At 33.7% G+C, this 27,897-nt stretch overlaps 1 protein-coding gene across 1 annotated transcript; it reads left to right on the forward strand.

Annotated features, from left to right (window-relative positions):
• The first annotated feature begins 9,842 nt into the window (after positions 1-9,842).
• Positions 9,843-27,827, forward strand: LOC133296713 (uncharacterized protein At5g08430-like). The gene is made up of 8 exons (XM_061495766.1): positions 9,843-9,933; positions 10,140-10,789; positions 11,913-12,016; positions 21,897-21,956; positions 22,169-22,219; positions 23,381-23,451; positions 23,746-24,095; positions 27,697-27,827. The coding sequence occupies exons 2-8, from the start codon at positions 10,153-10,155 to the stop codon at positions 27,825-27,827; spliced, it is 1,404 nt and encodes a 467-aa protein (XP_061351750.1). The 5' UTR covers positions 9,843-9,933; positions 10,140-10,152.
• The last annotated feature ends 70 nt before the right edge of the window (positions 27,828-27,897 follow it).

The following is a 27,897-nucleotide window of genomic DNA, read 5'->3' on the forward strand; positions in this document are numbered from 1 at the left end:
ACAAATGGAAAACTCAAATGAAGAAAACACAAATAGCAAATGATTACCATAAACAAGGGTATCACAATCTACCAAATTCGATAAGTATCTCTATGCATAATTTTTTATGGCACTTTATTTTATAGATTGTGTGATACATGTTGATAGTGTTCTTAAATGATTAGATGCCTTGTTTATTGAGAAGTATCCTTAATATGATAAACAATTAGATCTTATATCTTGAATTTTATAATTGCATATAGTGTAAATGTTTCTTGTTATATATATATATATATATATATATATATGCTTTGATCCCTATAACATATTTTAGGACGTTGAAATTTTGAGCAACAATTCTTGTTTTTTAGTCATACATATCATGTGAAATGGATGTTTTTGATATGAAAATATTTTTTCAAAGAAAAACAGCTTTTATTATTCTAGAACTATTTTTTCAAAATCTTCATATCCTTTAGAGAAATTTCAAGACTTTTAATGTGTTTTTCACCTTCTTATTCTTTTGAAAGTTTGAAAAAGTGTTTGAACATTTATTACAAATGTAATACTATTTAAACTTGCTTTAGAAAAAGTGTTATCAAATCTTGAGAGAAAGTTTGATAAAACTTCAAACACTAATCTTTTGAAATTATCTACAAATGAGAAAATTTGAAATTTCAAAAGATGGGTCTTATACTTTAATATGTTTATATTTTATTAAGGTTTTTCTTTTGAAGAGATTTTATTCAGGCTGTTAACTAATGAGAAAATAAGGGGGAAATTTCAAATATCATTTTTATTACACTCAAGGAATATGTGTTTTATCTCTCTTGCATTTTCTCTCTTTGAAAAATAAAACATGCCTCTGCAAACTTCTTTTGAAAAGAGATGAAGTCTAAAACAATTTTGCTAGATAGATTAATTAAGAATATGGTTGCCTTGGTACACTTTCTGGTAATGTGCCTATATATATGGTATTGTCAAACATACCTAACTTTATCTTTTGTGTTAATTAGAGCAAGTTCATCCTTTTCATTTTTAAAATATTGAAATTATTATTTAATTGTTTTGAATGTCTTACATGTTCATCCTTGATTATTTTTCATATGTGCTTGACCATGGAAATGTGTTCCTTAATAAATGCATAAGTAATCATATACCTTATGTATATGCATGATTTGAACGGGTGTCAATCATTTTATTTTTCATTTATATCTCTTGACTTATAAAAGAACTATAATAATGGAATAGTTGTTACATATTGCATCTAGTGAAAACTAAATCCATAGTACAAAAAAAAAATGTTTGTGATAATTATGTTGTTTGAAAATTGGCTAATATCCTTTTGGATGATAAAGAAAATGAGGAAATGATGAACAAATGAAAAGAAGTGAAAAATTGAAAGCTTATCTCAACAACAAGAAGAAAATTGACAAGAACTTCCAGAGGCATAGAGAATGGCAATCACTGTAGATGTTTGAAAAAGGGAAAGAAGAATAATGAAATTAAGAACATAACACTTTACACCCACAAGTTATGAAAAGGTAAAATTTAAAGAGAAAATGAAAGAAAAAGAGCAAAATAGGGGAGAAGAGGTAAAAAGGTAAAATGAGGTTTGAAATCCTCTGTTTTGCTTCTTTCTGACCATTCATGAATTTAGAGGGAGCATTTGTAGTTGCTTTGTTGCTAAACGACAACTGATTTTACTTCCCATGCTTAATCAATATTCGCTAATGATGCATGTTGATAACATACAAGTAGTTAATATCAAAGGGGGAGGAAAACAACATGTATATTTGATCAGAAAAATATTTTCGCAGTTAATACAGATAAGTTATCTGCATTTACTATCAAAACAACGTTGTTTTGGGATTGAAATATTAAAAAATTATAATTATAAAGACTATAATAACCCTGAAATAAATTAAAATTACAAAAAAACCATGATTTTCGCCTCAAAACAACGTCGTATTGGGCTTACAACAAATAACTTATATGCAGTAACTGCAGAAAAAGCGAACCCATATTTGATACTTATTAAATACTTGTCATGTGGTTCAACAACAAGCGGTGTTGATATTGCTTTGTATTTGCTTTGATAAATTTGCTTTGTGCATTTTGATGTTGCCAAAATGAGAAGGAAAATATGAAAATTGATAAAGTTATATTCCCCCACCATATAATATATTGATTTCGTTCCTAATTTTGATAAATATATTATTTTTAAACTATACACAAATTGAAGGGGAGTATGATATACATTGTTAGAGAATATTTGTTATACTAAACTTTTATTGTAAGAACCTGCACCGTTAATTAAGGTATTTAATTAATTAATTATGTGAAAATAGGAAATGATTCCATAATTGACCCTAATAATTATTATGAGGCTTTAATAATTATAGTAAGTGATTAAGAATGCTGAAAGTCGCTTTTCGGAAGAAAAGTGCAGATACCGGTTCTGCTAGTCGATATAAATGTATGATAACATTACCAGATATATACGAGGTGTTACATTTATCAATTTTTAGTTTGTCATCATCAAAGTGAGATTGAAGATACAAAGAATATATTGTTGATAATATAGTGACAACAACAAAAAGAGAAGAGCCTCAATCAAAAGAAAAAATAATCAATCATGTGCAGAGAGAATATAGATACATGATAGAGCCACAAAAGAGGATTAATGATATATCAAAGAGGTAAAATATGGATAAGCTTTGAAGACAACAAGGAATAAAGAGTAATGAAGTTCAAATCATGAGCAACAATGTTATGCTAAGGGACAAAACGACCATGGATAGATTACAAAAGGAATCTCACAACACGTCATGTTGAAAGAAGATTGAGTCCAAGTTCTTAAGGTATGTAGTTTTTACACTTATTGCTTTCACTTATGAGCTTAAGATTACAAATTTCATTTTTTTTTCATGAAAGAAAGTGATTAGAGTGTCCGTTGACGTTTGGTACACGGTTTTTTTTCGGATTCCCAGGAAATTGAATTTTTTAAAATTTTAAATTTTCAAATATTATCGTAAACTGAATGTAAAAATCATATTTTTGAAAATCGGGATTTCTGGATAAAAAAAATTTCTCCTCTACCAAACGCCCTTAGGGTGTGTTTGGTACAAGAGAAATTTTTTGGTGACCGGGAATCATGATTAATAGGAATACAGTAGAAATTGAGTTTACTTGGAATCTTACGAAAGAGGTGTTTGGTTCGCCAATATATTACCGGGAATATTGGGTAAAAATTACTGATTTCATATTTGGTTTAGAACGAAATATGACTTGGAATATGAGGTTATTTTACAAAAATAACCCCAAACTATTTTTACTTTTGTAATTGATAGATTGGGTCTAGATTTTTATGTGTATTGAGGGTATTTTTGTCTCAAAATTTATTATTGTGCTTTCCCTTTACTTGGTATTCTGATTGGTATTCCGAATTACCATATTATTTTTGGTAATCTGAATAGTGACTTTTCTTTATAAATGAAATTACCGGTAATCCTTGGATATCCGGGAATCATAATTTATTCCTTCTACCAAACGTGGTAATTACATTTACCAAAGAAGGATTACCGGTAATCCTCTTCAAAAACTTGAAACAAACACCCCCTTAATGACTTTTTGAATCACTCCCAACTTTCTCTGAAGCACAGAATTCGGGAATCGATTTCTCACTTTTGATATAGTTGGTTTTTTGGGGACATTGGCCGTATTGTCCACTTTTTCATTATAATATACCTGAATGCCACAGAGTGTAAATTTTTTTCCAAACGGCCATGGTACCATAATCGCTGAGGTACTCAGCTACTATGGACGTGAAACATGTCACGTTCCCAGTGTCTGGAAAAGCCCTGGAGGCATGTTGCACCACAGTCGCTGAGGTACTTAGCTACTTTTCCAACCACTGAGAACGTGACACGTGTCTAGTTCATAGTAGCTAAGTATCTCAGCGACTATGGTATTGTGGCAGGTTGAAAAAAAATTGCACTCCATAACATTCAGGTATATTATACTGAGAAAGAGAGCAGTACGGTCAATATCCCAGTTTTTTGACTCTAAATGCTATTAACACCCTAATTGAAAAAAGACAATATCAAATCTAACCAAGTTATACACAAATATTTTCCAAATGAAATCATTAATATAATTTAATATAAAATTAACAAGTATCTTTTATGTTGAATAAATTATTTTAAATTGAAATCAAAATTTTAAACTATAAGTCAAAGTAAAAAGTATTTAAAAAATTTAAAATTATAACAGAGTTAAGCATAATTAATTTAGATAGAATTCAAAAATATGTGTTAAAATTTTAATTTAAATTGAATTATATAAAAGTAATTAAAAAATTTATATTTAAAAATGTCTCATGCCAAAAAGTAAACTAAAAAAATAAATAAATGCAAAAAATATATTCTAATTCAATATACAAAAATAATTGCCCAATAAAAGCAGAGGTGTTGGTGTTTGGTTGCTGAGTGTTGTGCTAAGGGCATGTTTGATGCATAGTATAGGATAAGGTCTGATAGTATAAGGCCTGATTGTATAAGACCTGATTGAATTTTAATACTATCAAGCGTTTGACACGGTATTGTATAAAATAATATATTGTATAAGATAATATCATCTAGTATTTGATAATACACTGTATAATACTATATATGATAAAAATAAATATTTTTAATAAAAATATCCTTTAATAAAGAATTTATATAATTCTTCAAAAAATGTCATATGATATTAATTTTTATAAAAATTAATTGATCAGTGTGTCCAAAATATAAATTAATTTTTATAAAATTAAAAATATTTAATATTTTAAAAATTAATATATTGAAAAATAAATTTTTATTTTAATATATTAATATTAAAATAATATACTAATTTTTGAGAATTACATTGGTCAACGATGTTAATACATCAATCTCTTATCAGGTCTTATCTCTCACCCTTAGGCCGAATTAAGTTATACATCGTTTAGATGTATTAAGGAATTATGTTGTATAAGCTTATACTATACGGTGGTCACACCAAACAACTTAAAATGTGATAACGTATAGTATAAGCTTATACTATCATGTCTTATACGTCACACCAAACAAGCCTAAGTAGAGAAAGTAGAGAGCGTTGAATTGAAACTGAAACAACATTACCTTTAGCATTTGTTGAATACTAGGAAGAAATCAAGGAAAAGCAGAGCTCGGTGGGCCCCACAACACAAAAAGGCAAAAACTGAAATCAAAATATTCAAGGGCAATGTTAGTCTTATGCAACATAAAAATTTTCTTATCTTCTGTCTATACATTGATATTTGTCTAATTTCTTTTTTATTTTTTTTCTTCTATTTTCTATTGGACCTCACTTCAAGTTAAGTGTGTAGGAGACAAAAGAATTTTGCTGTCACATAAAAGTACAATTACCCAATATTCAAATAGTATAATATAATATCTTTGAATTGGAAATAAATAACAAATGTCCATTTTATTATGTTACATATATATATATATCATGATTCCTTCTGTTACAAAAAAAATATTATTTTAAAAATAAAATTTATTTTTATTTTCTTTGTATTTACTATGAAATAATAAAATAATTATTATTTTAATATTTCATTTTTAATTTCTTAAGACATCTATTAATAAGTAAAGAATATAAATAGAATAATAATATTTTGATTTTAATAAAGTTAATTTAATTAAATATAAATTTCTTAATTTAATAAATATATTCTATAACTTTTAATTATTGAATAATTACCTTTGACTACAGTTATTTTGAAATGAACAAAATATTAAAATCATTAAAACGGTCATTCATACAATTCTTTAAATTTTTAATAATTAATTCAATGACATAAATTAACATTAAAGCTGACCAATTTAATGTGCTTTAGATAAGGAGATGATATTATACTATATATTACTTCAAGAGGAATTATTGGTTGGTGAAACATTTAGCATTTAGCAGTTGTACATCATTTAATAACTTCATGCATTTATGACTTTTATTGATTCAACTGTTTTATTATAATTATTTGTTACTTTCTATTATTTGTGTCATTCCAATTAATCCAATATTCTTCTGACCACATTGCTCTAACATTTTTTTTTAATATTTTTTTTACAATCTCTTCCAGGGAAAAATGTTTTTCCCTGTCACATACTGTTATCAAAAATTATTTTCTACAACCCAAGATTATATCATTTTAGTAGTTTTGTTTGTTTCCTTGTTATATTAATTTTATTAAAATACCCTTCATTCATTTTTTCAATTCTCAAAATAATATATTTTTGAAGTTGTTAGAAATAACTTTGTATGAAACAGGAGAATATATATATATATATATATATATATATATATATATATATATAAAGGTAGGATCCTTTGACACCGGTGTCAAATTTGAAGTTTGACACCTTATCTGAGAGTCGTTAGATAAAAAAAGATCAATGATATCACATGCTTACAAATCAGAGTCGTTGATCTTTTTTGATCTAACGACTCTCAGATAAGGTGTCAAACTTCAAATTTGATACCGGTGTCAAAGGATCCTACCTCATATATATATATATGGAAAAATGTTTCTGCAGTTATTGCAGATAAGTTATATGCATTTATTTTCAAAACGACGTCGTTTTGGTATTGAAATCTTAAAAAATTTAAATATAAAGACTATTATAATCCTAAAATAAATTAAAATTACAAAAATATCATGATTTTCGCTCAAAACGACGTCGTATTGGGCTTACTGCAGAAAAAACGAACCCATATATATATATATATGTATTATTTTTACCAAATTCAAACATTTTATATTAAAACTAACATTTCCCATTCTTCATTAATTGTACAAGCAAAGCAACTCATTTATTGAATTTTTTTGCAGCTATTGTAGATATTACTACTATATTCAATGCTGTGATTACTTGATTTCACCTCATTAAATTTCAAAATTAAATTATAGGGTTAAATTTGAATTTGTTTCTCAAATTTCAAAGAAGTGGGAAATCAATTTACATCTGTCTAAATTCAAAAAATTTCAACTACATAATTTTATTCCAAAAAAATCAATCGGTGGATTGAAAGTTTCTACATTTGACACAAATAATAAAAAGGAATTAATAATTATAATAGAACCGCTGGATCAATAAAAGTCACAATTGTATGAAGTTATTAAATGATGTGCAAATGTTAAATGCTTCATAAACCAAGAACTCCTCTTGAAGTAATATATATTATAATATAATCCCCTTATTAAAGCACAATAAATTGGTCAACTTTAAATGATAATTTATGTCATTGAATTAACTATTTAAAAATTAAAGGATGGCATGAGTGACCACTTTTAATGATTTTAATATTTTACAAAATATAAGAAACACTATATATATATATATATATATATATATATATATATATATATATATATATATATAAATAATAAAATGGACATTTTTGGAAATATTTTGTTATACTATTTTTTTTTTTTTTTGAAACAAAGGAAAGGTAAAAGCAAACAACAAAACATAAACTATTTGTTATTTATTTGATGGGAAAAATGTGTCATTTTAATGTAAAGTTGTGTTATTTTAGGAGAGAAAAAGAGATAGATAAAAGAGAAAAGAGAATTGACAAACAAAAATAAAGGTGTGGCCTACCTCTTTGTGAGAAGAGAGTAAGAAGATATAAGTTGTCATCTAAAAGAATAAACACTTTTTCGATTTCAGTTTTTTTGCCTTTTTTGTGTTGTGGGGCCCACTCAGTTCTGCGTTTCCTTCGTTTCTTCCTGGTATTCAACCATTGCTATTAAGTAAGCAACAAAAGCTTACGTTTTTCAGTTTCAACATTCTCTACACTCTCTACTCAGCACAACACTCAGCGACCAAACACCAACACCCCTGCTTCCAGAACATTCGGTATCTCATCATTCTCTTTCTCTGTTCTAGTTTTCTCCATCGATGCTATGTTTTCTTCTTTGATGATGACGATGTTGTTGGTGGTTTTGTTTCATTTGCTTCTGAATGTGTATGTGCGTTTTTTTTCCTCTTGTTATGTTTTCTGATTCTTAGTACTCTTCTCAGTTCCTCTTTTTTTTTTTTTTGGAATTAACAACTGAAAATGCATGTCCGATGTTTTTGATGATGACGATGTTGTTGGTCTGGTTTGTTTGTTTTGCTCCTGAATGTGATTTTAATTTTATTTTTTATGTATTTTTCTTTCATATTATTTTTATTTTAATTTATTATAATATTTTTTAATTTTTAATTTTATTTCCTAGTGTTATTTTTTATTTTATTTTCTCAATTTTTTCCTGATTTTCATTTGGGTTTATTGATCACGTATGAGTCAACTAATTTAAAATAAAGGTGCTGATGTTAATTTTCTTATTCCTAGTACTTCTCATTTCCGCTTTGTTTTCGGTTTTAACAACAACTGAAAATACATGTCCAATTTTTTTTGACTCTTTTCTGCTGCCAATTTATGTCTTTTTTTTTTTAAATTAATTTTTTTTAGAGGTTCTTTCTGTATGGGGGGAAATAATGAGAAGGTTGAGACTGAAAAAAAATGTTTTTTTTTTTTCCTGAATCTCAGTACTCTTCTCAGTTCCTCTTTGTTTTAAGTTTCAACTACTGTAAATGCATGTCCAATGTTTTTGAAGATGACGATGTTGTTGGTCTGGTTTGTTCGTTTGCTCTGAATTAGGGGTGACAAAATGTGTTGGTTGATCGGGGGGTTGTATCAAGGTTTAATTCACGGGTTAAACTGTTTAACCCGAACATGACCCGGTTTTGTTTGCCAATCAAAAAATGAAACCCGGAGACAACCCGTGGCAGGTTGCTGGTCACGGGTTGACCTGCAAAAATTAAAAATAAAGGGAAAAATTGGATAAGATATGCTTGAGTTGAGTACTTAAAAAAAAATTATCAATTTTTTTTTCTTTATTAGTTTGGGAAATTTTTTTTGTTGATTGTGGGTCAACTGGTGACGTGACACATTAATTGGTGTCATTTTTTCAAATCCGTATACGACTTGTATTATCCCATGCCTGGGTAATGACACGTTTTTTTACCTCTATTCCTGGATGTGTTTTTGTTTTTATTTTTTATTTTTTATTTTTTTAATTGTTTTTCCGGTTTTTACTTTTATGTATTTTCCTTTTTTATTTACTTTTCTATTATTTTTTTATATTTTATTTTTAATTCCTAGTGTTATTTTTTATTTTATTCTTGATTTTCATTTGGGTTTATTGATCACCTATGACATCTAATTTAAAATAAAATTGTTGATTGATGTTATTTTTCTTATTCTTAATATTTCTTATTTCCGCTTTGTTTTAGGTTTCAAAATCAACTGAAAATACATGTCCAATTTTGTTTTTATAATTTCTTTTGACTATTTTCCGCTGCCAATTTATTTTTTCATTTTCATTTTTTTTTAAATAAATTTTGGGGAAGGATATTGTAACAACCAAGTTATGTTACTACCAATCAATCTCACTGTTAGAACGCTTATGTTGATCCAACGATTATATTTATTTCTATCTTTATATGGTTATGATTCCCCATATTTAAAGTAAAAGAATTAAATATGGGAAATTATAACCATATAAAGGTGGAAATAAATATAAAATATTAAATTTGAGAAACCATGATCATACAAAGATAGAAATAAATATAATCGTTGGATCAACATAAGCGATCTAACGGTGAGATTGATTAGTAGTAACATGTAGTAATATAAATTGGTTGTTAGAATATCGTTCTCAGTAAATTTTTGTAGAAGTTCTTTCTGTATGGGGGGAAATGATGGGAAGGTTGAGACTGAAAAAAATTCATTTTTTTTTTCCTGATCCTTAGTACTCTTCTCAGTTCCTCTTTGTTTTAAGTTTCAACTACTGAAAATACACGCCAAATGTCTTTGATGATGACGATGTTGTTGGTATGGTTTGTTTGTTTTGCTCCTGAATGTGTTTTTAATTCTTTTTTTTTTTAATTTTCTTGTTATATTGTCTGATTCTCAGTTCCTCTTTGCTTTAGGTTTCAACAACAACTGAAAATGCATGTCCAATTTTTTATTTTTTATGACCATTTTCTGCTGCCAATTTATGTCTTTTTTTTTTCTTTTCTCAAATTAAATTGTTTTAGAGATTCTTTCTTGATGGGGGAAAATGATGAGAATGTTGAGACCTCAATGAGACAGAAAAGGAGATATAGGAGAAAGAAAATGGAGTATGATGGGTGGGGATCAACTTCCCTTATTCAGTTTCTCAATTCCATTGGTAGAGACACAAGCAACAAGATGACTGAAAATGAGGTAGATGAGCTTGTAACTCAGTATGTTAGGCAGAATGGCCTTCTTCATCCTAAGAAAAAGAGAACTGTTGTGTGTGATGAGAGGCTTTATTTGCTGTTCAGAAGGAAGACCATTAGCCGGTTGAGAATTAATCACTTCCTTGAGCCACACTTTGCTGAGAACCGTGAAGAATATTCTGATGATGCTGCCTCTAACTCAGAAGATGACAAGAATACCGTGGCAACGCGTAAAACCCGGAAAATTACAGGTTCTGAGATGATGAATGAATTGAAGAAACCGGTTGTGGAAAAACCAAAGAGCTGTTTTGCTGCAATCATCCCAAACAACATCAAACTTGTTTATTTAAAGAAGAGTCTAGTTGAGGAACTCCTGAAGGACCCTGAGACTTTTGATACTAAGGTTGTTGGAAGCTTCATAAGAACCAAATCTGACCCAAATGACTACCTTCAGAAAAACAGATTCCAGCTTCTGCAAGTTACAGGTGAATTGGCTGCTGTTGGTTGATTCTGACATTGCATTCTAATAAATGTGTTTTTATGACTTTTAAATGTACAAGTCTGGCAAGTTGTTTTGAATGGTATGCTCATCAACTGCTTGAGTTTAATACTCGTGCTTGTTAGAAGTTAAAGCAACAAACAAAGAGGCAAACCCAAATGATTATGTATTTTTTTTTTTTTTACATCATTAGTATAGGTCACATGCATTTTGATGACCCAACAAAGTAGTCAAGTAAGTCCCAATTGAAGGATTTGGACTATTCGGAATGAATGACAATGAACAAAACAACATAATCCAATAACCTCATACTGGGTGGGATTAACATGAAGCAAACTCAAAGGTGCTTCATATGTACTCTTTTTTTACATCGTTAGTATAGGTCAATGCCATGTGTGATTAGTCCTAATTGAACAATTTGGTCTACTCGTGTAGAAAATTTAGATTGATGCAATGTCAAGCGATCTGAGTGTAGATCCGAACAAGAGAGCAAGAATGAAGAAGAGAAAAAGATAGAGAGAGAACAGATAGTAACAATTCTGAATCTGGAACTGTATTTCCAATCTGAATAGTTTGTGCATACAACAGTTTATGACAGCTGTTCCAAGGTTGCTAGGATCTGTTTGTGAACAGATTTAACTAATCCCTGAATAAGCATAGGCTAGTCTAGTTCTAGCTGAGCTAAAACTCAGCGCACTGTCTTTAACTGTACCCTCTCAAACGCAGGCTGGATGAACAAGTTGAAAATGGTCAAACACCCCGAGTTTGTCTGCAACAGAGGAAACCCTGACTTAGATAAAGCCTTTGTCAAGCCATCAACAAGTTGATCTTCATCTGGGACATGGGAAACAATGAGACTAATTGAACGGTTTGGACTATTCGCAATGAATGACAATGAACAAACCAATCTAATCCTTTTGGTTTGCAATTAATTTTCTGTGGGTTCCTTCGTGGAATTATTTCTCTTAGTGTTGCATATTCATCTACTATTTATTTGTGAATTTGGTATGCCAATTGGCAATTGAATATGATAGATATAGAAAAATTAGACGATGAAAATTATTTCTTCTAATTAGCTGATTTACAGTTATTTCTGGGCTATCTTCCAGGTGTTAAGAAAAGCTCTGAAGTGGATGGGGAAATTCTCTTGCAAGTTTCTGGTTTCACCAAAGATATCAGTATTCGTATGCTTTCAGATCATAACTTCTCTCAGGTACAATTGAGTTATTGTAAAGAACCTTGGGATACACCACCCCAAAAGCTAGCTCAAAGGGTGGGAGTGCCCAAGGCCTTAAAAAGGCCACATTAGTTGCCCACACAATCAATGTGAGACTATATATCTCAACACGCCCCCTCACGCAAGAGCCCTTTGGGCGAGAAGCGTGGAATTGTACAGACCCAATTTTTGGTTTACCTTTTTGTGCTTTTTATTTTAATTCCACTTGAAAGTAGGAGGCGGTGAGGATCGAACTTGTAACCTTGTAGTCACTCAAGCTCTGATACCATGTAAAGAACCTTGGGATACACCACCCCAAAAGCTAGCTCAAGGGGTGGGAGTGCCCAAGGTCTTATAAAGACCACATTAGTTGCACATATAATCAATGTGGGACTATATATCTCAACACGGTGTATCCCAAGATTCTTTACAGTTATGTTACTATTTTTAACTTTATTTAGTAAAATTGTGCACTCTGCTAATGAGTGTTATCTCACTAGTAATATTGAATTGTGTTTACTCAACGGTCTTAGTTCGATTCATGTTTGTGATCCTTCATTGGTAAGTCATTGGTAACTGTAAGTAACCATTTTATACAACTTGTACCGTTTCCTGAACTTAGATTCAAGCAACTTTTCCTCCCCTTAAATTTGCATGTAGTAAAAAAAATTGTAAACTTTCGTGCTAAGCCAAAAATGTTTAGTTGTTTGTGTATAATCATCTTTCTTATTTCTAAAAAATTAATGCTGTTGAATATCATAGATACAAGAGGAAATGATAGTAATCCTTGTTGTATTAAACTACACAATATTGGTGCTATTATATAGCAAACCAATTGAAGAATACAAAGAGACATACTCAATGTGAGACTTCTACACTATTAACACTAACACTCTTAACACTCCCCCTCAAGTTGTAGCATATAGATCATATGCTACAAGCTTGATACATAAATAATACTCCCATTAGGAACCAAAAACAACAATGCTACATCAACGAAATGAAATGACTAAGTACAACAAATCAACTGGAATGACCATCAGTGTGAAGAGCTGATAAAGAGACAGTGCTGGAATGGACATCAGAGCATGGATGGTGCCAGAATTATCATCGGCAAAGACAACTGAGCTGACCAGGACATAAGCATCAAGATCCCTCTCAGACATTTCATTCAACAGTTGGTGAGCAGCCGTGGTTTCCCCTTGACTATGCTACAAGCTTATTACAAGAAAGACCAAGTAACATAACATCAAAATAAATCTCCTAAATGAGAAACCAAAAATCAACAATGTGCTAAAAATGGCGTCGAAATGAACATCAACATGGAAGATGCCGGAATGATCATCGGCAAAGACAATTGTGTTGGAATGACCATCAGCAACATGGACAGTGCTCCCCCTCAAGAGGAACTTCTAAACAGTGCTGGAATCATCATCGGCAAAGACAATTGTGCTGGAATGACCATCAACAATATGAACAGTGCTCCTCCTCAAGAGGAACTTCTAAACAGTGCCGGAATTATCATCGGCAAAGACAATTGTGCTAGAATGACCATCAGCAACATGGACAGTGCTCCCCCTCAAGAGGAACTTCTAAACAGTGCCGGAATTATCACCGGCAAAGTCGCCGGAGACGGCTGTCAACGGTGGACGACGCGGTCAACGGTGGTCGGTCAACGACAACGGTGGTCAACCCAACAACTTCCCAAGGATCATTCTTTTCTGATGTGACAGATCAGTCTAAGCTGTAGTCACAGAGCATACAAAGAAAAACACGAAAAAGAAATTGCAACAGGAATCCCTCAAGGAGGGTGATATCTCTCTATAACCATATTGAAATTATGGAAAATAGAACTAAGTTAAACGGATTAAGATTCCTCTTGTTAGGCTCTAGATACCATGTTGAATATCATAGATACAAGAGAAAATGATAGTAATCCTTGTTGTATTAAACTACACAACATTAGTGCTATTATATAGCAAACCAATTGAAGAATACAAAGAGACACACTCAATGTGGGACTTCTACACTATTAACACTAACACTCTTAACAAATGCAATAATGATGGATTACATCATTGACAGTTTTAATAATGTGAAGTTAAATTATGGATGTTGTTAGAGCTTAGAATATCTAGAAAACATTGTATAATATCTAGAAATTATGCAAGTTAAATTACATGTTTGCTCAGCCGTCTATTTCACAGTAGTTGCCCAAGGCCCCTCTACATTTAGGTGTTGTGGATCCCACTGGTTTGGTGTCTATGGGACATTTTCCGGTGTTCCAGCTTTTTCTGACACTTTTTCTATCATATTCCAGCTTCTCTACGGCATATTTCTTCTCATTTGGTGAACCATTCTAAATTTTTCTCTGTTCGTTGCTTTTTCTTTTGCTGCCATTGTTTCTTTTTTAAGGCACTGTCATTCTTGTCCCACATGCAGTCTGGCCTTGTCAGACTTTGTCCCAGTTGCAGTCTGGCCTTGTCAGACTTTGTCCCAGTTGCAGTCTCGGCCTCACCGGCCCCTGTCCTAGATGCCGTTTTGTCCCGTTGGCCTTTGTCCTATGTGTTGTCTGGTCCCGTCGGTCTTTGTCCCATATATGCAGTTTGTTCCCGGTCATTCTTCTAGATGCTGTCTAGCCATGTTAGCTTGGCCCTCATACAAAGTGATGAAAGAATTTACTGTGATTTATACTAGCCTCTCATTGTGAATCATACCAATGGTGATGTCTCATATCTCATTGATAGGTCATGCCAATAATGTTGGGTGTGATGCGCATCAGCTTTAATGTCAATTTTCATTTTGGGTCTCCTATGATCTCTTGTGGTTTATCGCTTCCAAACGTTGTCCTTGATGAACTTGGAGGAGTAGGTTGTTCTTGTTGTGTTGTCATTTCAACAATGTTCATCTCTCTGACATCTTCAACATCCCTGAGCTGCCTTTTCAGCCATGTTTTGTGGAACCTAGATATATTATCTGGTTATTTTTCCTTTTAAAAGATTTTTTTTGTAACAAACTTAAAGTAATGTCTAGAAAATATCATATGATATTGATTATATCTTAAAATCATTTGTATCTTTCATTTGAGTTTATCTACCACCGATCTCAATTAGTTTGTGATAAATGTGTAGAATATTCTAGAGTCTTTTACTTGTTACTAGCTACTAGTCTCTTTGAGTAGTGTGATGCCTCTTCGGTTACTGTGTATTTTATTTATTACTTTATGTTGAGATATATAAAACCACTAAAAAGCCCTCACCCACCAGCTTAAGCTTTTGGGTTGAATTGGTTCTTTACATGGTATCAGAGCCTCGTGTCCCGGGTTCGAATCTCGCCGCCCCTCACTTTATTTCTAGTGGAATTTCTTTCTTCGCACAGGTAGGTGGGCCTGTGCATTGTCCACCCTTCAAGTCCAGTGGGCTCTCGTGTGAGGGGGCGTGTTGAGATATATAAAACCATTAAAAAGCCCTCACCCACCAGCTTAAGCTTTTGGGTTGAATTGGTTCTTTACACTTTATCTCCTTGACTACCTTGTATTCTGTATAAAAAGAACCCTTTGAGGTGTCAATCCATATATGAAAAAATACATTTTAGTCTTATATTACAATATGGTATCAAGAGCAGGTTATCCTGTGGTCTTCTTGTAAACCTCCGTCGTCTTTTTTCCAATTTTTTTTTTCACTGTTTCGCTTTTACAATTCAGAAACCATATATGGACCCCTCCAATCACAAAACCAAGACCACCACTGAACTCAGAAGCCATTTCCGAGTCGACCCACGTCATCCCCGTCGCTGGACCGTCAGCCACGCGCCGCCACCGCAGATCTGCCTCTCCGACGCGTGTGAGCCACTCGCCACCCTGCCGGCTTCTGTTTGTCACGCGGCTTCCACAGAACAGCTCGCCTGGCTTCCCTCTTCCTGTTCTGAGGGTTTAAATCACGATTGGAGCACTTTTCTTGCTAAGTCCAGTTGTTTCCTCTTCGTTATCAAAGTCAATAGGCGTGACCTGTTGCTCTCCTTCTTTTTACAACGATGGAAGTTGAAAATAATGAGGATGAGAATAAGCATTCTGAAAAATTATCCGGTAATGTTTCTGGTGTCTCTCCTCTTTCCTGTTCTTCGTCTTCTGGAGACAACCCAGCTATACAGATTACTAACCACCGTTTAAACGGTAAGAATTATGTGCAATGGCATCAATCTGTCAAGCTGTTTATCCAAGCAAAAGGGAAAATGGGGTATCTTGATGGAAAAAAGGAAAAACCCGAAGCTGATGATCCTGATTATGATAAATGGATGATTGAAAATGCCTTGGTCATGACCTGGTTGACTAACTCCATGGATCCTGATATCAGTCAAACTTATTTGTTTCTTGATACGGCTCAGGAAATTTGGGATGCCGTTAAAGAATATTATTCTGACCTAGGCAATCCTTCTCAGGCTTTTGAACTCAACACCAAGGTAAGAGAGTTACATCAAGAAGGGATGTCTGTTACTGAATACTTTCTTGCTTTAAAAACTCTGTGGCAGGAGTTGTATCTTTATGATGCAGCAGATCTTCAAGGTTTAGAAGCTAATGCAAGGTTTAAGAGTTATTTAGAGAAAAGACGTCTCTATAATTTTCTTGCTGGCCTTAATCGTGATCTTGATGATGTTCGTGGAAGGATATTGGGGCAGAACCCGTTACCTTCCATTGCAGCTGCTTTTTCTATGGTACGACGAGAGGAACTTCGCCGAAAGGTAATGTTGGGAGACAAGAACTCTAAATCCTCCGATGTATCTGCCCTAGTAGCAAAACATACTCCTCGTCCCCCTAGTGATGCAAAACGTTCTGACCGATGGTGTTCTCATTGCAATAAGAGTAGTCACACTCGCGAAAAATGTTGGGAAATTCATGGAAAACCACCAAACTGGAAAACAAAGGGGCTGAACAAGAGTCGTGCTTATCAAATCTCTTCTGATGATAAGGGTGAGGAGTCTCGTGCCTCTCCAAACTCCGATGGTGTATTCATCCCGAAAGCTCAGTATGAGCAATTCCAGAAGGTGATGTCTCAATCTGCTGAGGCAACTTGTCATGTTGCTCAACAAGGTATGGCATTCCATGTTGATTGTAGTAGTCGTTGGATTCTTGATTCAGGAGCCTCCGATCATATGACAGGCAATGCATCCTTGTTTTGTTCTTATACCCCTTATTATCACCCGTCATGAATAAGGACTGCTGATGGTAGTTTCTCTAATATTGCGGGAAAGGGATCTATTAAGCTCTCTGATCATATTACTCTGAATTCTGTCCTTCATGTCCCTTCTCTTACTTGTAACCTTATCTCTATTAGTAAACTTTCCTCTGAATTGCATTGTGTTGCTAAATTCTCTGCCAAAACCTGTGTTTTTCACGAACAGGATTCGGGGCTGATGATTGGCCACTGCTAGAGAGGAAGAAGGGCTTTACTATTTTGAAGAAGATTCTCATGAAAAGAGATTTTTTGCAAATCACTCTTTATGTTTATCAGACGATGTAATGATGTTTTGTTGTGGCATCGTCGTTTAGGACACCCAAATTTCTTTTATCTTCAAAAGCTGTTTCCAAACTTATTTATTAATAAAAAACCAAGTTCCTTTTTTTGTGATGATTGTCAGTTTGCAAAACACTCTCGTGTTTCTTATTCCCACAGAAATTATAATGTTTCGTCTCCATTTACATTGATCCATAGTGATATTTGGGGGCCAACTCGTGAAAAAAATATATCTGGAACTCGTTGGTTTATTACTTTCATTGATGATCATTCTAGAGTATGTTGGGTATATCTTCTAAAGGATAAGTCTGAAGCTGCAACCACTTTTAAAAACTTTCATGATATGGTACAAACTCAATTCCAGACCTCTATCCAAATCCTGTGATCTGACAACGGTACTGAATATTTTAATTCTGTTCTTGGGGATTACCTAACCAAGCAAGGTATTATCCATCAAAGTTCTTGTCCTAACACCCCTCAACAAAATGGGGTGGCTGAAAGAAAAAATAGACATCTCATTGAAGTTGCTAGAGCCCTCTTGTTTACGATGCATGTCTCTAAATACCTGTGGGGGGAGGCTGTATTGACTGCCTTATATCTCATCAATCGGATGCCCTCTCGTGTCCTGAATTTTCATTCTCCCATATGTTGCCTTACCCGCTCTTTTCCCTCCTTTCGGGCTTTCTCTTCCCTTCCTCCAAAGTTGTTTGGCTGTGTGGCTTTTGTTCATATTCCTCCACATCAAAGGTCCAAACTTGATCCTAAGTCTGTTAGATGTATCTTCATAGGATATCCTTCTAATCAAAAAGGGTACAAATGCTACTCACCTTCTCTTCGAAAGGTCTTTGTTTCTATGGATGTTACCTTTTATGAAACACAATCATTTTTTCCTTCGACTTCTCTTCAGGGGGAGTCTATTGGTGTAAATGAAGACAAATCTTGGATTTCAAATAATTCTACTGTCTTACCTTTACCCTTGGAAACATGTGTTGTTTCTTTACTTATGGAGACAGGGGGAGTTAATGTACAGGAGACAAGGACAACAGCTGTACCAGAGACTAGAGATCCTCCTGGTAAATGGGGAAAATTCTACAGCAGGCGTAAATCTCCTCAAGATCCTCTAGACTGCCAGGATTCTGACCCGAGTCCTAGTTCCAGCAATCCACTTGAGAACACCGGTACATCTGACCTAAATATGCCCATTGCCCTTCGAAAAGGTACTATATCTTGCACTGCTCATCCTATTTCTCATCACATTTCATATGAAAAGTTATCTCCAGGTTTTCGTGCTTTCAACACTATATTAGACGGTACAAAAATACCAAAAAATATCCAAGAGGCACTTAATGACCTTAAATGGAGGGATGCGGTTTTTGAAGAAATGGATGCACTTAAGAAAAATGGAACTTGGGAATCCGTGGCACTTCCCAGAGGAAAGAAAACTAGGGATGTGCATAGGTCGAACCGAACCGGATTTTTTGAAAAACCGAACCGAATTGGTTTAAATGGTTCGGTTCGAAAGTGGTTCGGTTTGGTTCAGAAGTGGTTCGGTTCGGTTCGGAAGTAGTTCGAAACCGGTTCGGGTCGACCCTCTTTTGAAAAGAAAAAAAATTAAAAAATTAAAAAATAAAGTTATAAAAATTAATTTGGTTCGGTTTGAAAATGGTTCGGTTCAGTTCGGAAACGGTTCGGTTATTAAACCGGTTCTAAAAACCGGTTCGGTTCTTAAATCGGTTCTAAAAACCGGTTCGGTTCATGAACCGGTTCTTTAAAAATCGGTTCGGTTCATGAACTGGTTTTTAAAAATCGATTATTTTATGGGGCGGTTCGGTTCGGTTCATGGTTCGACCCAATTTTTTGGTTATTTTGCACACCCCTAAAGAAAACTGTAAGTTGCAAATGGATGTTCACAATAAAATTTAATGCAGATAACAACATCAACAAATATAAGGCCAGATTGGTTGCCAAAGGATTTACTCAGACTTATTGGATAGACTATCAGGAGACATTTGCTCCCGTTGCCAAACTTAACTCTATTCGAGTCCTACTATCACTTGCTGCCAACCTTGATTGGCCCTTGCATCAATTGGACGTAAAGAATGTCTTCTTAAATGGGGACTTACATGAGGAAGTTTACATGGATCCACCACCTGGTTTTGAAGAGGGAGATGGTTCAGTATGCAAGTTGAAGAAGTCTCTTTATGGACTTAAACAATCCCCCTAGAGAGTGGTTTGAAAAGTTTACTCGTGCTGTTAAAGAAAGAGGATTTGTCCAAGCTCAGACTGATCACACTTTATTTTTTAAACACTCCGATAGTGGCAAAATTGCTATCCTCATTGTTTATGTTGATGACATAATTGTCACAGGTGATGACTGGGAGGAAATAAAATCTTTAAAGGGGGGTTTAGCTAATCAGTTTGAACTGAAGGATCTTGGATCACTCAAATATTTCCTTGGAATGGAAGGTGCTCGTAGCAAGGCGGGAATTTCCTTATCTCAGAAGAAATATATCCTAGACCTGCTACAAGAAACAGGTATGCTTGGGTGCAAGCCTGCAGAAACTCCTGTTGAACCCAATATTAAATTGGGAATTGAAGATGGAAAAGATGTTTACAGGGAGCAGTACCAAAGGTTGGTAGGGAAGCTGATCTACTTATCTCACACTCGGACTGATATTGCATTTACAGTTAGCATGGTTAGCCAATTCATGCATTCTCCTAAGGAAAAACACCTTAGTGCGGTTTATAGAATCCTCAAGTACCTCAAAAACACCCCTGGTCGAGGAATGCTCTTTAAAAGGGGACACAAGAGGATGATAGAAATCTATACAGATGCTGATTGGGCTGGCTCTGCAATGGACCGAAGATCCACTTCAGGATATTGTACCTATGTCTGGGGAAATCTTGTGACCTGGAGAAGTAAGAAACAAACTGTTGTTGCCAGAAGCAGTGCAGAAGCAGAATTTCGGGCGCTAGCCCATGGCATTTGTGAAGGAATTTGGTTAAGAAGACTCCTTGAAGAGTTAAAGATATCTTATTTTCTACCTGTCAGACTCTATTGTGATAATAAGGCTGCAGTCAGTATTGCTGAAAATCCTGTACATCATGATAGAACCAAACATGTGGAGGTTGATCGTCATTTTATTAAAGAAAAATTGGAGGAGGGTAGTGTATGTTTGTCATATATACCTACCAAGGAGCAAACAATCGACATTCTCACCAAAGGATTACATAAACCCATCTTTGAGGATTCAATTAGCAAGTTGGGGATGATCAATATATATCTCCGAACTTGAGGGAGAGTGTAGAATATTCTAGAGTCTTTTACTTGTTACTAGCTACTAGTCTCTTTGAGTAGTGTGATGCCTCTTCGGTTACTGTGTATTTTATTTATTACTTCATCTCCTTAACTACCTTGTAATCTGTATAAAAAGAACCCTTTGGGGTGTCAATCAATATATGAAAAAATACATTTAAGTCTTATATTACAATAAAATGTATTGTTGATGTTGATGGATTATATCTTAAAATAGTTTACGGAGTATTAGACGATCTTTTAGGAATAGTTTCCCTATTTTGTTATATTTCATGATTTGTTTTCTTATTTTAAGAGTCCCCTAGTTAGTATAAATCGAACTTATTACTTTGTAAAAAGAGGGCAAGCCTAGAGGGCTGGTAAAATTGCTTCCTTGTGACAGAAAAGTCACTGGTTTGAATCTTAGAAACAGTCTTTCTGTAAATATGGAAGGATAAAACTGTGTACGAGATTTAATTAGGAGTTTTTTTGTTTTTTGTTTTTTATTTTTAAGTTCTTATCACTTTGTCTTTTGTATAACGTCAGATCATACCATATAATATTTAGTCTCTATACCCGGGCTTTGATGTAGCCAGTTGCTAACAGGGTACACTCCAATCTACAATCAAATGGGTTCATCTCATAAAAATACTTTTTCTACAGCTGGCTTGTCACGCTTGTCCTTTATCCTGGATTGGGGCAAGCTATGTAAATATACATACATCGAGTTATTTGGAAATTCTTATGCTAAAACAAAATACAAAATAAATGTGAGATGAATTCCCAACCCCATGCTTTACTTTGAAAAACTCTTTCTATGATCTCCACTAATAAACTAATAACTTTTACATTTCGTCTTTTGTTTTTTAAACTGTTTACTGGCTAAAATAATTTTAATAGATGCTGACAAATAAAATAGTGTACTTTTGCGTAAGAATAGCAACTTTGTGTGACTGCTTTATACCATCTTTTTAATGACATTTATCATTTTCAACCACTTTATGCTTTGCATTTTATCTGTATAATTTGGCCTTTAAATTTTTGGATTTTGGACCCGTGACTTTGGTTTCAGGAGGAGTGTGAGGATTTACAGCGAAGAGTAAAAGATGGCTTGCTCAAGAGACCTGTGGTTGTAAGTTCTTTTCAGTGCTTTGAATTTTTCTAAGATAACGAAACTCTTGCAGCACTACTAGAACAATCCAATTCCTTAAATTGGTTACTTAAAAGGAATATAACTCAGTGTATTCTTTATACGTGAGAGTCTGTTTTACCCCAAACACTATGTCTGATGCTTTTATGAATCTGAATATTATAATAATACCATTTTTGTTTTATACATGGTAGGTGGATTTGGAGAAAATGGCAAGAGTTTTGCATGAGGATATAACTAAGCACGTACGTTCTGAACTGTTATGGAACCTTGTGCTTAGATTGCTTCATTTGTGTTTCAGTTCAGTGGTTTTCTCAGTTTATTCATTTGCACTTCTTATGTCTGTTAAACACCAGTCCTTTGGCACAGTAAATAATAAGATATACAACAAAAAGGGAACATATAAAGAAACAATTGATCCAGAAAGTAGGACATCCGTATTAGCCATCTGCATTTGTAAGAGAAGTGTACTTTCCTTAATATTGTGTGCATATCATTTCATGAACATATCAATATTATTCTTATTTACTAGGCTGGATTTGCAATGAAACAAGAAAACACTCAAACGATGAAACAATGTGACATATAGCTATATAGGTTATTTTTTGCTTTGATAAATTAAGTAGCTATCAAACTGTTGTATCTTGTGTATCAAAAGATAGATGAAGTGAGATAACATGCTATCACCAATATTTTTTAATGATATATTATCTCCCAGTAATGTTGTGCTTTTGAGTGCCAATATGCAGCTGTTACATATTGTGTTTCAAATCAAAATGTCATCCTCAGTTGCTCATGTTCCATGCTTAGATATAGCTTTACCATTTTTCATTAATTAATCAGATTTGATTGATTGACTTCACTTAAGGGATATCACGTAGTTTTTCTGTTATCGCCCCATTTTCAATGATAGTTGTATCTTTAAGTCTGTAAGATACAAAATTAGTCAAGTAACCATTGAGAAAATAGATTTGCCTTTATATAATAATAACAATAAATATATATTGATAAGTAAAAAGAATATAATAATATAGAAATATTATATAGAAATATAAAGTATATTAAATATATTAATTTATTTTGGGAGGAAGAACTAGTAGGAGTTACAAAACCATCCATTCTAGTTTTGTATTTGTTTGGATAAAATACTTAGCTAATTCCATGCGTCATTCTTCTTCCAAATTTTTGATATTCTCTCTCTCTCTCTCTCTCTCTATATATATATATATATATATATATATATATATACACACTTGTCCTGTTTCTTCAGTGTGTTCACTAAAATTATATATGTGCTTTACATGCTTGCTTCAAATAAGAATTTATGTTTGCACATTTAATTAACATTTGGTCTTGGTTTTTCACCTAACTTTTCTGCTTCTTATTATATGGTGAATCTGATTTAGTGGATAGCAAGCGAACTCGCTCTGTTGCAAAATCTAATTGATCGAGCTAATGAAAAGGGTTGGCGTAGAGAATATCCTTTTCTGATATTAGATGATGATTTTTTCTACATTATGGTAATGCCTTCCTATCCAGTTTTGCATCAGAAGATGACAATATGTGGTGACTGTTGAACCTAGTTAATGTCTTACACTACACTTGTGCCTTAGTTTGGAATCGTGAATTAAGAAATTAGTTTTGCATTAGGATTTTATTTGATCATTATGTATATCATGCTAAATGCTTTGTTTCGAGATCCTTTTTTAGTCAAAAACTGTAAAAAAAATGTTCCCTATAAAACAGAGATTCTTTAATTGATTGGAAGTACATTGGATGAGCACCTACAAAAAAGGGAGAAGCTTGAGAGTCCACAAGAACAGGAACGTTTGTTGCATGAAATTCCTGAAGTTATTTCAGATGATCTAGATTCAGAATGTACAACATCAGATGTTGCAGAGAAAAAGATAGAAATCGATTCTCAAGAGTTATGCCAGACTCCATATATGAAAGCATCTTTGGTGACTGAGGTTCCGAAAGCAGTTGCCGATGGTTTTGTGAAACAAGAAATCAATTCACCAAAGTCAATTGTCAGTCTGAGTAGACCATCAGAAGTTCCTTTTTTCAATATGGCAATGGGTGGCACTATGTCGAATTGCATTTCTTGTGACGCTGCTGCAGGTTTGTTATAAACATTCATCTTTTTCCATGATGCTCTCTTTTAAATGTAAGCCTGTTTTTAATATCTGTGAATGTGCTTGATGGAAATGCTGCATTATGTTTTGTTTTCTGGGAAGCGTGCTACATTTAATTATTGTACTTCAAAAGCACCAAGGATAAGCCATATAGCACAGGAATCTGATAGCTCCTGGCAATAGGGAAGGTGGAAATAATAGAGACATCGATGAAATATAGGTTGTATTGAACCCCAAATAGGGAGATATAGTAGATTACAAAGGATAATGAGTTATTGAAGAGAACCATGCTCTTCTACAGAACCTTGCTGCCCAATCTTTACCCAATACATGCCTGCCCTTACCTTCAGCTACCCCTGGTTTATAAAATAACCTCCTAACTGAAATGTGTTCTATCCTCCACTTAAAGGATGACAGCTGGACATTCCAGAATATACTATGTAACAGATTTTGACTCCACTCCACTGTTCTCAGTTCTATTCTTTCCTAGTGTGCACCCTTTTTGTGAGAGTTGTATCAGAATCATACTGCCATAACATTGCCCTCCTTACCTACCAATGCCTCTGAACTTGATCAAAAGGGAATGCTTCAATTTCTGTGTACATGTCCAATTTTACTGGAGAGTTCAAACTGTCTTAATTCTAAATGTAACTACAAATGCCTCTGAAGTCTGAAGAGTTATATGGTGTTTATAAAAATGAACAAGCGATGATTGAAAGGTTTCATGATAATCAATCATTTTATTCCTTTAATTTGAAAATGTTCTTAAGTTAGAGAATATAAAAATTCACCTTCCTTTCCATTTCCCTCCGAAACCCTCTGTCCCAAATATACCTTGTAAGTAGCCTTTTGTAGGCCATGAACATAAAAGAGGGAAAAATTAAATTTTTTTATGCGGAAGAAGCAACCTTTGCCCATCCTCAATCATGTTTAACCCATGAATCATGCAATAGACATGTTAGGGTTTAAAGTAGATACCTTTATTCGGATTATTATTCCTGATCAAATGCGTTCTTGATCAATTCTCTAGACTTGAAGAACACAAGTCCTCCGATGAAAATCCACACCACCTTGTTGTCTTGTAAGAGAAGAACACTTCTTCGAATGCCCAATCTCCTTCAATGGAGGTTGCCAGACTCAAGAGAAGAATAGAGATTGGGTAGTGTCTTTGGTTATTCCAAGAGAGAGATAGCCGCCACACTGATGTGTGTGTTGGCTCAGGTTTCAGTGGAGAAAATTAGAGAAGAAGAAGAGATACAAAACTAAGGAAGAAGAGGGGCTATATATAGATGTGGCAACTCATTAACCTAAGACTAGGTCAAATCAGCGCCCTCATCAAATCCCAATCTTATTGGGTAATTTCCTTATTTTTATCCAATCAATCCAATTGATTGGTTTCCCCAATTTCAGCCAATTAATTTAATTAATTGGTTTCTTTAATTTTGGTCAATCAATCCAATTGATTTGTTTCCCTAATTTCAGCCAATTAATTTAATTAATTGGTTTCCTTAATTTTGGTCAATTAATCCAATTGATTTGTTTCCCCAATTTCAGCCAATTAATTGGTTTCCTTCATTTTGGTCAATCAATCCAATTGATTTGTTTCTCCAATTTCAGCCATCTTCAATAAATCTAATTTAATGACTATATTTAAATTCCAATTTCAAATTCGAAATTCAAAATTAGAATTTAAATTAATTTTATTTAAATTCAAATTTCAAATTCGAATTCAAATTAATTTTATTAATTTAACAATTAAATTAATTAGGTTACATCATGGATCAAGTCCAACTTGACCCATGATGCCACCTACTCTCTCTTGGCCCAATATGTGAGCTTTTCCAACTTAGGCTCATTATGCCTTATTGGGCCCAAAACACATATGCTAGAATTCAAGACAATTTAAGGTGTTTGTGTGCGACCCATCAGGCCCAACATAGCCACTGACATAAATGGGCTTGGACCCTTTAGGCCCAATCCATCTAATGACAACACAGAGCACTAGCAATGCTTTGTTGTCCTAGAGCTAGTTGAGTTCATCGAATGATCAACCTGTTATACCTATTTGGTTACCGTGTGAATTGTCCTTTCGTCTCGGTTATCCATCCCATTGACCTAGGTCAAGGAAAATGTATCAACCCCTACGGTCTAGGGTTCGCTTTTGCCAAAACAGGGAATCTTCATTTATGGACTCTAAAGAGCGGGCCATCTTATGACTCCTTTGCTATGCATAGATTCCCGAGTCCCGTAAATGTCATCCTGATTTCACCGGTCTACGGATAACCTAATCTCTCACAGAGATTGACGAGTCCCTTTAGCTTGTCACACTAGCCCTGAGTCCTTAGGGCATGCCCAAGAGTATACCTACGAGTCTCCATTTTTCAGACAGACAAGATTTACAATCAAAGCAAGCCTTCCAGAGCACAGGTCTATACGACAACGTCAAGTCTAAGGAAAGACACACTCAAATAATAAGAGACATTATCTATTGATACTATCTGTGAGATTTCCTTGTAGTGTCTCTTTGTGGGTCAGTTCAGTGCGAGCTATTCTCCAATAGGTCCACCCACGAGTCAGATAAGACATCTCCATGTCTGTAGCTCACGAGGACTCTACCTTGCAGATCCTTGCAAGTAGCTGAGTCGTGCTAGTCTTACCCGAGATAACCAATGCCCATTATCGGTATCTCTAGACTAGGAACATATTTCTGGCAATGGACGTGTGGTGTCATTGAGCCCTCATGATCGTGGTCTCTATCACAGATCCTCAATGTGACACCCGTTTCATTCCAAAGGCTTTATCCAGTTACTCATATTTAATATTTGAGACATGCAATATGAAACAAGATAAATAATGCTTTTATTCATAAAATTTATTCATAACTAATAAAGAAGTACATGGATCCATCTGACTCTCAGATTGTCTCTAGGACACCTATGTACTAACACCCTAAATGTTCAATGGAATACTGTAATATTTCTTTACATATGCATTCTCAATGTCTTCTTTTACCTTTATATTCTACTTGCCTTTACTTCTATATGGATTCCTTTAATATTGGCATGTGGACTTTGATGTAAATAGTATCTGACGCTTTAATGTTTGTGACCATTTGCATTCAGTTATTATCTTTTTCAATTTTGCCAATTTGAGTGCTGGAAGCTGGAATGATTCCCACTGGAGATGAGAATGGGAAAGAAATGGGATAATCATTTGCTTCGCATGTTTTGTATGGTTAAGAAATGCATGACCTTTTCATTCTATTCCAATTTTGGGTATGCCAAAATAAGAGAGTAAGGGAATGGGAAGAAAACTATTAACACTTACAGTTATGCCTTTGCCTTAAACTAATTCTTAAAACAAAAAATTTAAAAAGTCATTTTATATTTTAGACTCCATATCATTCAAATGAATTGCAGTAAATATAGATGCAGCCATAAACTGAAAATGTAGCTGACACTGAGTTGAATATAATACATTTTTATGTTTTTAAAAATTGCAAATATGAAATTCTTGATAAAAGCATACCTAATCTAGAAACTACTTAAAATTCAAATGGTAGCATCACAATATTCTATTTGGTGCAGATCAAGATTGCCACTGTGGTGCTGTTGGGTGTTGGTCTAAGCTGGTTGTCCTACCTACCAAGCCTGAATTGTCTTCAGATGCTGCATTGAAATTAGTTGCATCCCAGGTGGCTTCATCTTCTCCTAAATAGAAATTCTATTCAGAGTAGATACAGTTCTCTAATTCTCTATGATTTTTCAATTATATCAAATTACTAAACC

Source organism: Gastrolobium bilobum, unplaced genomic scaffold (assembly GCF_033153095.1).
Source record: "Gastrolobium bilobum isolate Gb01-03AN ecotype WA unplaced genomic scaffold, APGP_CSIRO_Gbil_v1 utg6129, whole genome shotgun sequence".
Lineage (NCBI taxonomy): Eukaryota > Viridiplantae > Streptophyta > Magnoliopsida > Fabales > Fabaceae > Gastrolobium > Gastrolobium bilobum.

Coding starts and splice junctions, on each gene's coding strand:
- LOC133296713 (XM_061495766.1), top strand. CDS start 10,153: ATGGGGGAAAATGATGAGAATGTTGAGACCTCAATGAGACAGAAAAGG. Junction 21,957..22,168: donor TGCTCAAGAGACCTGTGGTT/GTAAGTTCTTTT, acceptor TATACATGGTAG/GTGGATTTGGAGAAAATGGC. Junction 23,452..23,745: donor GAAAAGGGTTGGCGTAGAGA/ATATCCTTTTCT, acceptor GATTGGAAGTAC/ATTGGATGAGCACCTACAAA.